Raw genomic sequence first — 18116 nt, forward strand, 5'->3', positions numbered from 1 at the left:
TTTTTCTACACGTAACTACCTTAATAATTACTTAATTCTCACTCTTGAAAATGTAGCCAGAGATCAGATTACCAAAACTATGTGAACAGTTCTACTGCAGGTGCTCAGGAATGATGAGTGCAAAATCCCTCAACTTTTTTTTTTTGTCTGAAGGGCACAGAATGTATTTGTGTATGCCCATTTGTGTATGCCCAGGACTGTGTAACGCACATTCCTCTCACAAATCACTCTTTCTCAGCTGCTTTGTATAAACAGTCCCTAATTGCCTGTTTGTGATGGCTGATCTGCTGCTGCTGGGAAGTATTAGGATGTCATATGCAAAATACCCTAAATTACGAACACTGGAAAGAGTAGGCCAGGAATGAAAAAGGAAAGCACCCTGTTCACAAAAAGTAAATTGTACAAAAATACCAGGGTGGAGATTGATGCTAGAAACAAGCAACGAAAACGAACTCCTGATACCAAAGGATTTTTTTTCTACTGGAGCTGAAAATATACAATTTCTGCCCATCATTGGCCAAGTGGTTTGGGTACTGACATTTTAAAGTGAGTGTATCTAATTTTTTACCCTTTCTGGCATTTCCCTCTGATAATACAGCAGCTTGGTTTATATTATGCATAATAATTGTAATGAAGCTAATATAGTGATATACCACAAAGAAAACATTATTCATACTTATTTATAAAGGAAATGCTCATCTAAGAGACAAAGTTAGTTAACATTTATATATGTCCATCCAGCATGAAGTAATACAAAGATCTGGGAAACTAAGATGAAGGTAGCACAATCTTCAGTAACAAGAACAGACAGACTGACAATAACAGAGAACATCTGCTTCCTACAGATAAGGAAAAAACATACACTACCCAAACACATAATCTTATTTGCAACTTCAGTAATATTACTTGACATGTACACACGTAAGTGGGTGGCACATTATGTGTATGTAGGGAGACTGAGAAGGGGGCAGGTTGAGCAGAGAGCGTCTCTTTGGATGATAGTTGCTGACAAGAATGCAAATAAAAATATTTCCTGTAGTCAGGCAATCTACCTACAACCTCCTCCTTCCCCTCATCTTCCACCAATCATTCCAATACTACTTGTGTCCCAAATGCTTGGGGACTGGCTGGTCATTATTATGATTTTTTGTCTCCCGTGGGACTATGTGATTCCTAAGAAGACAGATGTGCTTTCTGGGATCCCTGCTAGAAGTCTGGTAACGGGCACAGCTAGAATAAATGAACAGCTTCTGCTTTCATTGCTTGGCTAACAGATGCACTGCAACGAGGGAAATGACGACAGAGACTGGCTTAATTATTCTACCTTTTCTGTCAGCCATGTGCCAGCTACACTGAGAGCCTAGCTCAGCAAAGCACTTCATAACTACATAATTTTAAGCCAATTCTTAAATACTTCAAATAGGCAGTAACATGCGATTTTTTTTTTCCTTAATCGAAGTTCAATACAGCAGCTTTCTTCCCCAAACAATCCCAACCCTCAAAAAAGATTAGTCAACGATCAACCTAAATTTCTGACTCACTGATTAAAATGTTTGCAACTTGCTACCCATTTCGGTCAAGTATTTATTGCTGCTTATGAAAAATTTAGCACATTTCCTAAACAGTAACTCCTCATTACACTCTTCATATTGCAACAGAAGTTCCAAATAAACATCCTAACTGAAAAAAGCTTCAATGTCAAAACTGTGAACAGTGTGAAACAGATTGCATCATGCATTGGACGCAAACTGTAGCTCTGTGTTTAAGAAGAAATAAACATGGTAAAAACCAGTGGATATTAGTATACGGTGTTGGTCAAATGCTTCTTTTTTACAGATTGTGCCAAAGGGTATGAAAGCATGCCAAAACAAATGAACACATAATGATGAGGTAATCATCATTACAAATATAGAAGGAAACATCTGAATGACAAACACATATGATGACAATAACATATATAGGAAAGCATTCAGGTTGCCAAAATATCTTCCGAAATGTGTAGTGTATGTGTGTCTGTGTGCATGTATGTGTACATATATACAATTTGTTCAGAGAATAATTACTGGAATTCAAATGTGCTAGCAAGTAATTATTTTCATAGTCTTATCAGTGCTCTCTATATTCCCTGTTCAACATGAACCAAATGCCCATATATATAATTTAGTAAAAGTTTTGACTCAATGTGAAGAAGCCCAGAGTAGATAAAAAAAGTATAATTTCCCTTATAAAAGATGTATTTAAAACTCTAAGTTCATAACTAACATGTTGACGGCATAGGGTATTATTATGATCACTAATAAATATTCAGTTGTGCAATACAGTAATTAAACTATTAGTATTACTATTAGTATTAACACTTTCATGAAAGCAGCTCAGAAATTTACTTCCTTGTAATATAATATTGCAAGACAGTATAGATTTCATATTGCAGTAAGACTTCATACTACCAATAGCAAAGCCATATAAGAATGCATTTTTCTGACCTATCCTTAAGCCTAAAGAGACACATTTGCAAAAGTATTAACAGTATTCAAAAATACCAATTACTGGCAACAAAACATAAGTTCTAACATGAGATACTGATGCATAAAGTGGGATTTAAACTGAATTGCAGTGGTTTGTTCAAAATTGGAATCCAGAATCTCTTACAGGAGGTAGATACGAGGTTTTTAATCCACTCCTCCGCACAAGCAAGATCAGCTGTCCCACCACTACTACGTGAGTGGGCAGCTATACCAGCCCCCCCAGCACAGGCTCCACTAGCAGTCTAGCAAACGAAAAGAGCATCCCACTGCTCTCAAGTCACCATTACGCACCGCATAGTGCTGAAATGGTAACGGTGGTGTTCCTTCTTGCCAAATGGCAGAATATCTAATTCTAGTTTTGCGAGAGACTTTTCTGATGTATGACATTGCTACTAAGCACTGATAGTTGTCACAGTAGTGTTAAGCATTGAATAAGCCTCATGTGTTTACAGTGGTGATTCAAAACAAATAGGTTTTCCTGAGGGGCTCAGGAGGAAGATATCAATGCTGGTCCTTTAAGTCCTATTTCAGCAAAGAACTTGAATTTTACTTAACTTCAAGCATAAAATTAGTCCCATATTTGTACAAAAGAAGAGGAAAGTGAACTCTCCATTATTTTCTTGACATTTTGGCAGCACATGAATGGTAAAAGAAACTTAAATAAAAAATGTGAATTAAAACCTTTGTAACTACTACTGTAACAATGTGATCATGCCTGTAAGTCATCCAGTGCTGGTCATCCAAATGGTTTCTGAGCTGACAAATAAGATAATTTCTATACAGTCAGGCCAGATTGAAACTTGTCTGTTATTTCCACTTAAGAATTTACTCATTTATTCAGAATTTATTTCCAATTTATTTATCTCTCATTGTCTTAAGTTATATATGTCCATCTCCCAGAATGGACTGACTACATCTTGTGTCTCACAATCACTACTCTGCTTTTTTAATTCAAAAAGAACCATTTTTATGACCACACAAGATCTTGCGTGTCATGTGAAACTTTTTGAAAACAAAAGGTTACAAAACCCAAAAGTAATTATATAGGTTTTAGTAGTGTTTTTAAATTTTTTTATTGCTATACCATATATATATTTATTTGTATATACTTGCCTCTAAAAATTTCTAAAAATAAAACGAACATGAAAACCAATTAGGTTCATAAAGGAAGAACTGGTTAAAGGAAGGGATATGAAATGACAGAGTAAATTTAAAAAAAAAAATCACAGAAAATAGTGTATTGTCAAAATATATGTTGCTCTGAGGTGGTTCATTTCCGGAGTTGGTCACTGACCCAGTCCTTGAGGATGCTGAGCAGCCCTATAAATTGCGGAACACATTAAACACTGATTTCCACGGGCACCAAAAATATTCAAAACACAGTAATGTGAATGGGAGGTTACTGGATCAGAAGAATCAGCCTCAGGGCACCATATACATTATTACAAAACGTTAAAAAAATAAGAAAAGGAACAACAAAATAAAGAGATGACATTTAATTTCCAGAATTTAATACTGAAATCAAGGTGATATGTAACTAGAAAGTCCAACCCACTCTCTTGAAAAAAAGGGGTCAGATACAAACATGTTATATACTAGAAGAACTTTCTGGCCTTTGGAATTATTCTAAATGTACACAGCTAGATTATCAGAATGATGCTGAGTTGTTTCCAGCATGAGGCAATTATATATGCAAATCTATAAGAATGTTTAGTTCATCTTCAGTACATTATTTTAGGTATTCACATTCTTTCAAGTTGTCTTTTACGTTGATCAATTAAGATGGCTGTACTCGTGCAGTTACAACTGCAACAAGACCTGATTTTACATCAATGCTAGCAATTTACGCTGTTTCAGATCACCCCTCAAACAAGGCTGAGCTTCCTCAGTTTAAGAAGTTTCTATAGTGGGAATTTTCACAGGTGCCATTTCAATCGTGCTTGAAATCCCATTGAAAACAGTCTTGTTAGCAACTTAGCAGAGCTGTAGATTTCCCAGGATCACTGTCAGTGTTAGATAAAAAGTACAGGTTGGAATGGCACAATTCAGAATGCCAAAAAAATATTAAGAAAAAGATTCTAAAATACTGAATTTGGATTATAGAAATTTACACAAAACTAATGAACTAGGAATAATTCAGTAGAATCAAAACAATAAAAGTAATAAAAAACTAAGAAATTTCCCTGGACACTCTGCAGTATTTACTGTTTCATGTTGAAAATGGGAAATCAAGCCCAGAAATATATTGAAACTGTAATACATTAATGACTTGCACAAACAAAGCACAAACAAGTGGAAAAGACCAGAAACAGACAATACTTAGTACACAAACAGTCTGCTGTGCAGTACTAGAAGACATCAAAGATGAGCCTTTTTCGCTAGTGAGTATAGCATGAAAAACTAAGAAATGACAGTGCTAGTTGTTGACTGTGGTGCGTACTTTTCCTGAAGATCTCTACTTGATCTCCAGAATATTTTCAAGACAACTGTGTGAATTACTAAAATGACAGTGTTCTTCACAGCTGAAAGCTCAGCAGTGATCAGTTACAAGTAATGCTGTCAAATTAACACTGTCCATACAGTGTTAAATACGGGGTTAAATACAGGGACATCTTCTATGGTCATGGAAGTACATTTGAGCTATTTTTCAACCTCTTCACAATCAAGTACATTTTGCAGTTATTAGAGAAAGCTATTCTAAATGATTGGTGTTTTTACGCTTCTCAGATACTATGCTCATCTACACCAGTACTACTGTGAATGGAAATAGCGGGTAAATTGTAAATACTTGAACTAAAAGTCTAAATCCAAACTTTTCTGGAAAAAAACCCAAACAAAACCAAACAAACATAAAATTAGAGGCAGCTTTTCAAAATCTGCTCCATGAACAGTAATTATACTTTGAGAAATGTCTCAATCGGACAATGCTCTTCTGTGCTGACTGACCCTCCCTGTCAGCTCAGGTTCCTTCAGTTCACAGACAGAAAGATCCATCGCCTGCTGAGAACTGAGCAAAATCAGTCTGAAATCTAAGGGTCAGGCTAAGGTCCTTCTGCTCCCACATTATCACATCACTCCTCCATTGTTCTTTCCAGTAATGCAGCGAGTCGTGAGATTCTCAGTTTAACATAAAATCAGGAAGGAATTTTAAGGTGAATCAGCCTTAAAATTATTTTGATTGTGTTTACTCTTTGAGATGGCAGTGTAGAATTTGCAGCTTTGTAAAGAAATTTGTAGTCTTTAATGAGGGCTAATAGACTCTGTATGCTTGAAGATATTCTGCCATCTTAAAAAAAAAGATAAAAGAATACATTTGTTTTCTATATTTAGTTGAAATGCATTTATAATAGGTATTACTATGCTTACCAAATGGACTAGAATCAAAGAAAATTAAAACCCACGTACATCACTGTTTCTCAACAGCAGCTACTGCCACTAAATTGATGTTTTCTGTGCCAATGCTAATATGCTCTGAAGGGAGACCTGTATGGGCACAGTGTAAGAAGTATTTCCTTTGGCAGCAGCCTTATTCACTCATTTCTGCCCTACCATGGCCCACACTTTTGCCAATACTTGGGGCTCAGCACCTCATCCAGCCAACTGTGAAGTCCTCAAACTCTTGTGGAAGCACAGCTCACATAGCTATGGGGGTAAGAAGGGCTGTGGGCAAAGGCTGCTTAAGCTAACGGAGAAATCCTTATCAAACCATGGCTGAAGACCAGCCTGACAAATCCAAGCTCCTAGTAGATGGTCTGCTGATCTGAACAATGCACTGAAAGCCAAAAACCATCTGCTAGACAGATCTTACTTGAGAATTACGCATTTTCCTTTTTTTTTGCCTCATCCTGGAACGCCTAGAATAGATCACAGTTTTTTTTCAAATACAATTTCTATTCCATGGGCAACTTTAATTATTGTGGTATTCACAGTTCCAAAATCAAGGTACTGTCTAAACAGAGTAAAGGTCATAATTTCTGCTATTGATTGGAGGAATATGATCCTAAGAATTGGGTTCCTGACATGAACCACTTTGGAAAATAAGTTTTAAAATGTGTTTTCTCTGAAAAACTGTTTCAATTAAATGGCAATGATTGCCACAGGATGGGTTTGCTTCCCCAAAATATGATAGAGATATTGCAATTTAAATACTCAGCACTGAAGAGTATTTATTCAAATTTAGAAGTATTTTGAAAGATGATGCATATTAAATATCCCTACTGAAAAGAAACCATTTGGGTAAGTAATAAAATCCACTGGGGTAAAAAAAGATGTCTAGCAAGTAGCTTACTAAAACAAATTTAAAATAAAAGGAACGTTATTAGCCAGCTCATAAACTGTGACTACTGTAGAAAAACATGCATGCTAAAGAATAACAAGCAACTATTTATATCTACAGCTTTCGCCGATTAATCTGTTCTTTGATACAGCGAAAATACGTGAATGCTGAGGATCTCCTGCATCATGGGTATTTCTGAGTAACTTAGTTCTCAGGATGATAAACAGGTAAGATCTTCAGCGGGTGGAATACGCTAACCTCCCCTACTGAGCCTGTGTACTCCCTGAGCAGTTTCAGTGGCTGGGTTGGATCCGTGTCTCACCTTCTTTAGTCTCCCTTTTTGAGGTCTCAAGAAGCACTAGAGGGAAAAGGCACTTTCCTCTGAAATTTTATTTTGACTAGTTAAACAAAGAAATATGTAAGTATGGGAAGCACTTGCACATCTACAAGATGCTACAGAACTGGTATGTATTTTGTTATCCTTCATTTATCATTTTTGTGATACAGCTTTCCTTGCCAAAACCAGCAAGTCAGATAGAAAACAGGCAAAAATCAGTATTTCCCTATTTTTTTCTTGGAAAGGAATCTTTCTGTTGTCCAAACACCTATATGTGTAATGGCCATCAGTCAAAATTTCAGTGAAAAGATGGAGTTTTCCAAGTACTTTAAGAGTAATTCAAATTTCAAAACATTTACTGCAGGATGGGAAAAGCAAAAGGAATAGGAAAAAATAAATGTTCTATTTTCCACAGCATGGAAAGCCTTACTTTCTCTATGTACCCTTCTTCTGCTACCTCATGAGATATGAATGCTAACATCACTCTAAAAACCAAACCTCCCACAGAAATAAAAATAATTATTTGTTAAACTGAGCTACTGAAACAACTTACAGAATCTTGAATTATCTTGGTCAAGCTATCTACAAAAATCACTGGGCTTCAAGTAGAATAGTAACAGAGGCTTAATTCCTTTTTTATACATAAAATGTCTTAAATATTTTCTGTACATATATAGAAAAATATAATTCTCATTGTCTCACTATGCTGTGTGCATGTGTAACTATATGGGTATATAGATTTATAATAACAGCTTGTACAAACATCTACATCAATGTTTTGGTCTTTGATTCCAGGATAAAACATACTTTTCTAATAAAGGATTTTGGGGGATAAAGTTTACATTTTCTGTATTTCTTGATGACAGCAATTACTTTTTAGTGCATGAACAGTTGCTACTTACATTAACTTCTGTTATAGCAATATCAACGACGCTACCAACAACAATTAAGGCATCAAAAGTGTTCCATGCATCAGTGAAATAGTGCTGTTAGGACAAGCATTCAGCAGAAAGAGAGCAAGAGAAAAACACAAACAGAAAAAGAGAAGAAAAGGACAGTGTTATAACACAGAAACACTCTAGGCTTCTCTGATGTACCACTATACAATCTAATCTTTCCCTTTCATAGCTAAAAAAAATTGGTAGAAAAAAAAGGCTATTTATTTCCCATATCAACATAATTGACCTATGACTGGTCTGTACTCAAACTTTAGAAACATCAGATCAAAATCTGTGACTTGTCCAGATGATGGAAATAGTGGGGAGACAGAGAAAAGAGAAGTAGGGACTGGGGAAAGTAAGCTGGGGTATACTCACATCAGCTTCACTGAGAACGACGTCTACTATGCTGCCAATAACGATGAGGGAGTCAAACGTATTCCAGGCATCACTAAAATAGCCCTGAACAGAGCAGGCAGGGTGCAAACGTTTGTGATTACACATGAAATGTCAAATATTTGCATACTTCTGTTTAGTTTTGCATAAACAGAAATTAGTTAAACAAAACCTGTGGTCTAATGAGAAAACAAAACAAAACAAACAATATTGCCTACTGAAGGAAAAGCAACATATATGTGCATGTGTGTATATATATACTTTATATATATACATGTACAGACACACACACAGACACACACACGCACACACACGCACGCAGCACACATGCATAATACACCATCGTATAAGCACAATGTTGACAGGCAAGCCATCATCCAAAACTGGTTTTGGACTTCTAGGCTGAAAAATTCTAACATATATACCCTAACAAGCATGACAAAAGCCCTTTTTAATATTTCTACAAGACTAAGCCAATTGAAACCTCCTTAACATTAATGGCTTTGTGATAGTCCTATCTAAGTGACTGGTAAAAATATTCAAAGGGTCAAAGCTCATCACTAGTTAATCATGCACAATTATTAATGTGCAACTGTGCATAAATATTAGAGAACTGACTTAAACTTCTATTCATAAACTAGGTTTAATATAGGAACTCACACTACATTTGCAGTCAGGGCCTGATTCTGACCACTGAAGTGAGTGCTAGGAACCATAGCAACTTAAACAATTTCTTAGTGTTTCTAATGCAGCCAGTCCAATGCCTGAAAATTCATTTTCATGAATTGCTTAGTCTGACATTTTATGGCTTTAAATATATTCCCTATGTGTACGTTACTGGCACACTGCTGCAAATGGCTATAAAGTGCTATCATGCAATTAGCTGTCTATTGGCATCAAAACTGCATGTTTGAGCAAAAAGATATTTCAGAAGAAACCCTGAGGTAGGTTCCAGAATCAATCTGTCACTGGGAACAAATCAAGATGTATTACTCTGTTGAAGGCAACTCTACAGAGACAAGATATGTAGGTTTTCTGCAATATGTGGATTTTGCCTAGTTATTACAGAAATTCAGAATTGCAAAAATTACTGAACTTGCCCTTTTTCTCATTCAGATACATTAATTTCTCAGCCAGCCATGACTAAGGAATGTGCATTACATGACAAAGGCTGAAATGTACATTTTGTACATGTACATTCTGCTTTCCTGGTAATTAATTTTAAAAAAACCTAACTTGTCAGCCACTACTGAAGCTCTAAAAAATAAATTTAGCAAAAAGTTTAAAATGACAAGTGTGCTAATCTAATCTTATGTCTAGTTACACTTATTATTACACTGTTTACTATAAGATAATGTTTTAGCTGAGTAGTTTGTTACATCTGTTGTTAGCACAGAAAATCAAAATCAGCTACAAAATTTTTTAGAATTGGACAATATTTTTCTCAAGATTTTAAACTGTTAGAATTACTATTCGGAAAAAAGCTAATTTCATGTGGAAATTTGCTCTTGGAGACTACGAGAGAGCTGCTACAGAAGACGACAGCTCCACAGCATATTCTAGGAGAGTAAGCACTGAGGAGAGTCAGGAAAGCCTCATTATGTTTCTAATGCTACTCTCTTTTAAAACACAAATTACTATAATCATTCCCTCATTTAAGGAAGGGGCTCTAAGGGGAAAATAAATCAGAGTATGATTATCACTACAGCCCTTTGTGCCACATGCTTTGGTTCTCTGGGATTAATCCTCAATCCCAGTCTCGGGGCAAAAGCCAATGTTCATGGATTTGGCCTCCTGAACAAACGCACCCATTTCTGAGAGCTCCTGCACAATTCCCTACCACTCCTTCCTTACCCATCCCGCTTCACAAGAACAAGCCATTCCCAAAGTTTCTACTAAACATCATGCTGAACCACCTCAATGATACTGAAATTTATAATCCTAAAGGGATTAGCAGCTGCCAGCTAAAGAAGGGGAGCTACTCTCATAATATTCTTCCTGATCATTCATATTCCTTATTTCTCTTATTTAAAAGAAGTATCTTTCTTGATTTTAAAATAGTGATATTTTTATATATACATAAAATAAGAGACTATTGGCAAACAGCAAACAGATAATCAGCACAATCCTGAGGAGTGCTATCCATCTTCCTCTACAACAATGGGAACCAAAAAAGGTCCTCCAAATAAAGGTTAATATCAGCTATAGAAAAAGTGACTTTACTAGACATGCTACAATATAAGGCACTGCAATAACAAATTCACATTTTGATTCAATACAGCTAAAATACTTTACACATTTATTTATTTTATGAAACCTTTTCCATCAGTATAGACAAATATTGTTCAAAGTAATATGTAAAGCAAAAGCATACAAATAAACAAAAAAACTAAGAGAAAATAAAGATGGTTTTGGAAAAGGGAGGAATGGACAAGTCACAGCAAATAAACATCATGCAAATAAGTTGTTTTCACCACTGCAATGACCCAAGATCAATTCACTTACTAGCCATCTTTCCTTTTTTCTTACAAAAATCTGATGTAAAATGACATGGAAAATCATTACAAGTTTAAGTAATAGCTAGCTATCATGAAGCTGTACATACGGTATGTGTTGATGTATTATTTTAGATTTCACTGCTGTATTTTGTTTTGTACTGTACTAAAGCACGCTAAGTAACAGATTTTAGCAAATGTGAAGAACAATGTGAAGAAAAAATGCCTGCTCTTTTAACTTATATTATGAAAAATTTGTTCAATACGAAATGCTGAAGATAAAATCACAGATCCTGGGGAATATGTAGGCATAGAGAATTAACACCAAAATATATTTCTATAGGTCTACCACATAAATATTTTAGTCCTTTTAGTACTCTGTTGAAAAGTTTAGGGCCTCATTCTGCAAAATACTGTGTGTTCCAATCTCCCAGTCAAGAAGTGTGCCAGACACTCAGCATCACCTTAAATATCTATCACTTATCCGAGTTTTATATATTTCAGAGCTGGAAGGCAGTCTGCAAGTACCTTGGTTTTAAACAACACATATCACAGTAAAAGTATTGATAATTTATAGTTGCCTTAAGTTTGCATGACCAGCGAAACCAAAAGATCACCGTTTTCACAGGATTTTTGTCAACGTATTAAGGGGACACTGTCAAGCAGATGAGATAAAAACTAACATGTTTTTATCTATTCTTATTTTTACAGAGTGAGTAATGGAGTTTTTATCTGACGCTTTGAGCATCTTTGAAATAATTTTTTAAATGCACAAAATTAATAAATAAAATTGTCCATTCTGCCAGACTAGACTAAGAAACCCATCGGTGACGCAAACATAGAGGAAATGAATCAGTCCTTCCTCACAGACCCTAAGCAAAACATTCAGTTGGGTTTCAGATTGTTCCTACTATTATTAAATATTAATATGAGCTAAAGCAATTCATTGTGGTTTTAAGCTTGTATCTAGTTTAAAATTTAGATTACTAAAAGACATTCACAGTCTGCTTAAGACCACTAGCTGATTCGCAATTATTAATGAACTATGTAATATATGTTGCCAATAGGTGTATCTGACAATTAAAAAAGTTACAGTCTTCAAAGAAAAACAGGAACAACCTTAAAGATATTGAACTCCCTTCCCTTCCTGCTAATTAATCTCTGCCAAAAGTCTGATTAATATCATGGCCTTTTAACCTTGTCCTGCTAATTAACAAGTTCAAGGTGTTCTGCATCTATGAGGGAATGAAATTCAGGAAATAAGGACCTTTCACTGACAGTGTCTGCCCTTCAAACTCCCAGCGTTCAGATCCGGGGATCTCTCACAGTAAAAGCATCCAATCAGATAGAAAGCATGTTGCAACAGAGTTAAAACTCAAATTGTACAAAGTCTTAGAGACCAGTATTAAGACATTGCATTTGGTAACGAGTAGAAAGTCCATAATACAAATGGAGCACTGTGATTTATACACTCATGATCAGACCACTATATTTTGCATTTGCTGCTATTTCTGACTACTGTCACAAGTGCTTGGAGAACCATACAAGGATTCAAAATCTTCTTTCAAAGAGCAGATGATAAAATGCAGCAAAGTCTTCTGAAACTTCAGTGTGAAACAAGGATATCAACAGGAAATACAAATCAGGAAACACAATCAGCATACTCATGACACCACAGCCCACATATCTGAGCTATCTCCTCTGGGGCCTCATATTGTGTTACTTCTAATGTGAAATCCTTAGCATTTAAATAAGATAGGTGACACAAAAATACAAATAAATTCATTAGAAATGTACAATGGACTGGACAGCGCAGAGCGAGACTACGGGAGAGTGGGTAAGCATTCACCCAGAACTCCACACTTCACATCTCAACACCAGATCTCAAGTGATGTATAATTTGTTTACTTCTGCAGGAAAATACAAGCTAGCTTCAAAACAAGTAGCTCAGGCTCCACAGCTGAGCTCATAACTAAATGCAAGCTGAATAAATAGTTTTGAAAAGGTGGAAAGTAGTTATACATCTACTCCATGCTGAGCTCTGGGCAGCCATGGCTATGTTACTGTAATTATCAGAGCTAGCTTGTTTAAAGGAAGATTGCCCACACAGCCTACAGTCATCCAGTTCGCTACTTAAAACCAAGAAAGGGCACAGTTCACAGCCAATTACAGATGCAGATATCCTGATTACTTTAAAAGAAGGCCAATGGAAAATGAAAAATATCAGCCTTAGATGGTGAGATCAGTAAACTTCAAACGGCGTGACTGGCTTTTTTCAAACTCCATGTAGAGCGCGTGACCACACTTTACTTATTTACATAGATATAAGCCCAGAATAAACATTGATTTCATTGTGCTGAAAACAAAATTTAGTTTAGTTTTTCATTATTAACTTTTGCACTATCATAAATGCAGTATGAGAACCGAACAAAAAGACTGCATTAACTGTCACAGTCTGATTTTCATCTTTTTCTACAATTAGTAATTATAGTTATCAGTTTCTCTTGCAAATCTACTTTTGAAAATGTGTCTGCATTATTCATTTTGACAGTGTCCCTTTAAGGCACGGAATCAACTACTCACTGTGGGGCCCTCTACCAAATACTGTGTATGTATAACTGAAAACATAAAAATCTAAAAAGGCTATTGAATATGCAAATTATTTATGTGTATGTTTGTAGTACTTGGCTATATTTTATAAAGTAAAGAAATAATTTTGCATTTTAGAATAGGAAATATAACATAACATACATGTAGATTAACTTAGTATAAAGTTATGAATGTAGTACCATGAATAGAAGAAGTGGTAATGCTTGTAACAGGAAATGATTTATCTGATTTACAAAGGGACATTTTCATTACTTCAAAATATTCCAGATCTCATCAACCACCTTGAAGTATTTTTTCCGATATTTGCATTTCATTTCCTGGAGTTACGTATACACATATTATCAGATTAACATTTCTATTATGATTTCACTAACTTATATAAAGGTGGGAAACATAGATTCTTTTTGTTTGAATAATAGCTAGTGTGAAACTTACGTTATACTTAATTCCTGTGGTGATGACCTAATTAAATCATATCTAAAACTTACCTTGGGTTTGAACGCAATCAGTTTCAAAACCATTTCAACAGTGAACACTCCTGTGAAAACCATATTCATAATGTCCATTGCATCATTAAAGAGCTTAGACTGTCCATAGTGCTGTGAATGAAAAATACAATACTTTTAAAAGTAAAGGCTTTAAAATATTAAGTGAAAGTAAGGCAGCCTAAGACAAAGTTGGCAAAAATGCAGCACAGGAAAGTATTTTCTAGTAGTATTTATAATGCACACCTATATACATACAAGACTAGTTGAATATCTCTGGTCAAGAATGGAGTTGTTAAATCTATTCTGTTTAGGCACTAAGTGGAACAAAACTGTCATTCCTCTACATCCTAAGAGAATCTCCAGAGAGATGGTTTTGAAAAGAAAACTGTTCCCTCAAAAAAGAAGTATTAAACAACAGCAATTTCCCAAGTTTTATATGCTAGGTTTTAAAATTACATAACCTTGTGTCACACCTGCTTAGAAAGTCTTCAGTATGTTAGTCACAGAATAACATATATTGTGTAGGAGTGATATTTTTAAGAGGATACAGTGCATGCAAGTTTACTGAAAAAGTAGAATGGTTTTGTAAACTGAATTTGAACCATTCTTTTTCTTATCAAAATCTGAAGTACTGGGGAAAAGAAAGAGACAGCTCGGAAAAGCAGGTAAGAGAAGTAGGTGTCAAAGAAGTGCATGCAAAATGCAGAAAAATACACACAGGTATGTATAGATACACAGCTAATACATGAAAACATGTTTGTGTGAGGTTTGGATTAACACACAAAACTAGAGTTGCTCCATATATTAAGTTTTTAAACTTCTGAAAAAGATACAGACACAGATGATAGAAATATCATAGAATGGTTTGGGTTTGAAGGGACCTTTAAAGGTCCAACCCAACCAAATATGGAGTAGTACATATACAAAATGAACACAGAACAAGTACAGAAACTACACAGAGGTGAAGTAATGCTTAAAGGCACTGCATAAAAGAATATACTAGATAAAAGAATCTAAGGTGTTGAGAGAAACGTTCGCTAACAAAATTAGACTTTTCTCTTCAGATTTTCTTGCACATGGATAATCTCGGGAATACACACATATAATATAAATTAAATTACATTGCAGGTACAAAATAAAGCTCAAAGAGCTTGATTAGGTTAGGAAGACCTTTATCAACATCAAGCTGTTTTAAACAATTTTACTACAGAGAACTGATGAACAGACTAGAACATGTCACAGAAGAGTACTATGATCAGAGGTGCTTTTTTTTAAATTTCACTTCATAAAAAATACAGGTTGCCATAAATTAAAGGCATTATATCACCCATGTCCTTTCCTGCAATCCATGCCAACAACTTCAAAAGAGCTTCTGGTTTTCCTACCTGCATAGCCAAGCAAAGTGTGTTCAGCATGATGAGGACAAACATGATGTATTCAAATCCAGTAGAATTCACCACATACCAGAACTTGTACTGGTAAGGATTTTTTGGAATATATCTACGAAGAGGACGTGCCTTCAAGGCATATTCTACACACTGACGCTGTAAAAGCAAATACATCAAAAACTGTCAGACTATACCTAACAGTTAATCAACTGATAATATAATTAATAAGTGCAAATTGTTAAAGATAAGTCTTAAAAACAGGTAGTCTATCTATTTGATGTAGGGGTTTTTATTATTAAGTGTTAATAAAGTAATCAAGTAGCTTACCAATCCTCACTTGGTTATTTACAACTGTATCTAATCATATACACTACTCAGCCACATACAAAGAATCAAATAAAGCTCATGGAAATTCTGCAGTGTTTCATCTTTATGCAGCATAGTAGCATACAGCAGTATACCTTAGACTATATGTATATGTACAGTATATAGCATGACTATTAATAGCATGACTATTAATTCATCTGTAAGTCATGCTTTGTCTTTACTAAGTTTTCAACCACCAATGTAACTGCATAGCATAAAACCCTAGAGTCAGCAAAATAAATACTGAGGAAGTGTTACTCCTAATAATTCAGTTAAATTGCCCAGCAAAATCATGTTACATACATAGGAACATCATGGATTCATCTCCTACTCTATTAGTGCCTGAAATCTTCATGTAGGCTGGGCTTTCCACTTGTCTTTTGAAGGATGCTTATAAAAGCTGACTGATGGGGCACAAAATGCAGAATGAATGCTGGCTAAAGTTCCACGCTTAACTTTGTTTAAATGAAGTGTGTTACAGTTGGACAAGAGTACCTGAAAAATCATGACTGGTGACTGATGAGTTTCTCAGTCAAAGGTTTAAACAGTAAAAGGGGACAGACTTTTTTTATTTGAATCTGAATATTCCCTATGAATTTCTAAATAAATGGGGGTGGGGGAAGATTAGAACATTTTGAACACCTTCAGCCTATTCAGAACACAAAATTTATTTTCCTGTTCTTACTGAAAAACCTACCTCTGCCTATGGATAAGCTGGCAAGTGCTGTATTCTTCTTAATGTGACACCAACAAGTGAGACAGTAAGAAGGTAACAAGCTTAATGTAACACCTTTCATAACAAAAAGACTGGTATGTTGAGCTTACGGAAAGAGGAACATACAATGACCTGAATAGCAGTTGATAGTATGTACTAATTCCATTTTTTTTTACTAAGATACGTGTTTGGTGCCCTCTTCTGACCCAAAGCAGAAAGGAAGCTCTTCATGCATAAATAAAAAATAATTCTTCCAAAAGTTAAGAGTTCATTATTTATTTTAACCTGATTTTTGTCCAGCTCACAGTTCTTATACTCTTGTTCTCCCTGTTCTTGGAATGTAACAATCACAAAACCAACAAATATGTTCATCATAAAGAAAGCAATAATGATGATATAGATGATGAAAAAAATTGAGATCTCCACTCTATAGTTGTATACAGGTCCTACATTCTCGCCATTTGAATCGATGGCTTTGTATAGCAGCCTGAAAAACAAACAAAATTTTATCTTTATTAGCATTAAAATGACAAAAGAGAGTAAAATATGCAGACTCAGAGGACAGATTTCAGAAATGGTCTGCTGTTTACTGTTATCTTTTTCTAGTTACTGATAGCACTTACAAGCATATCGAAACCAGAAGCATCACACCACACAATGTTATATGCTTTCTTCCAAAAGAATCAAGGTAATGACCAGATGGTTGCATTTTTTTTTTTTCTTCCCAATGTAAAGCTGACCTCTAGACTTTTCTCATTTAGAGAAATAGTGAGTGGTAGTCTGCTCTTCCTGGGCCTCTCTATGCAGTGTACTATGGCCTGATTTTGTAGTAGAAGTTTTACTCAAAGGCCTAAAATTTTCATATGGCATCGATGGATAAACATCTGAGAGGATTACTTCCATTAGAACTAAAGAATAGCTCATTATAGCAAAAGTAGCTGAAAGATTAGGAATTAAACAATATAGAAAAAGTTTCCCCTTTATAGATAAAGGTGAATGAAGAAATACAGGAAAAGTGCAGAGAGAGTAGTTTTTTTCCTTCTTCCATTAATAAGTTTTTTTTAAAAAAACATCACTTAAGACTGCTTTTTTGCCCAAAAATGCTGGTAAATGATAAAGAACTATTCTGGAAAATGTAACCATCTTAACAATGCTGTGAAAACATGGAGAATTCACTCACGCTGGCCAGCCTTCAAAAGTGGATACTGTAAAAAGGGCCATCATAGCAGACAGAACGTTATCAAAGTTGAAATCACTATTTTGCCAGACCCTCTCTTTGACCATTGGATTATCAACATCTCCATCTTTATAAACAATGTATATCCCTCTGTGGGAAAGAAACAAACTGTCATTAGTGAAATATTAGATTAGCCTCAGAGTTACTCAATGCTCTATTCAAAACAGCTTATTTTACTCCCTCCCTAAGCTTGTTTTATTTCCTTGCTAAGCTGTGTTTTCTGGTGGATTTAAAATGATAATTCCAATTTACAAAAACCTAAATGGCCTGACAGATGCCTGCCACAGTTTAAATTATTCAAAACATAATGTGTTGTTCTTAGATCAAAGATGTTCTCACCGGCAT

General features: G+C 35.2%; 1 protein-coding gene across 1 annotated transcript in view; it reads right to left on the reverse strand.

The window, feature by feature from the left end:
• LOC104074873 (voltage-dependent L-type calcium channel subunit alpha-1D) overlaps positions 1 to 18116 on the reverse strand; it is a gene marked incomplete at both ends in the record, with an annotated part of 93641 nt that overhangs the window by 12815 nt on the left and 62710 nt on the right. Inside the window, 6 exons of the mRNA XM_009575168.1 lie at positions 8455 to 8538; positions 10978 to 11007; positions 14066 to 14176; positions 15451 to 15609; positions 16820 to 17021; positions 17715 to 17879. Coding sequence (XP_009573463.1) covers positions 8455 to 8538; positions 10978 to 11007; positions 14066 to 14176; positions 15451 to 15609; positions 16820 to 17021; positions 17715 to 17879 — 751 coding nt within the window. The remainder of the gene's footprint in view (positions 1 to 8454; positions 8539 to 10977; positions 11008 to 14065; positions 14177 to 15450; positions 15610 to 16819; positions 17022 to 17714; positions 17880 to 18116) is intronic.

Source organism: Fulmarus glacialis, unplaced genomic scaffold, assembly GCF_000690835.1.
Source record: "Fulmarus glacialis isolate BGI_N327 unplaced genomic scaffold, ASM69083v1 scaffold10593, whole genome shotgun sequence".
Taxonomy (NCBI): Eukaryota; Metazoa; Chordata; class Aves; order Procellariiformes; family Procellariidae; genus Fulmarus; species Fulmarus glacialis.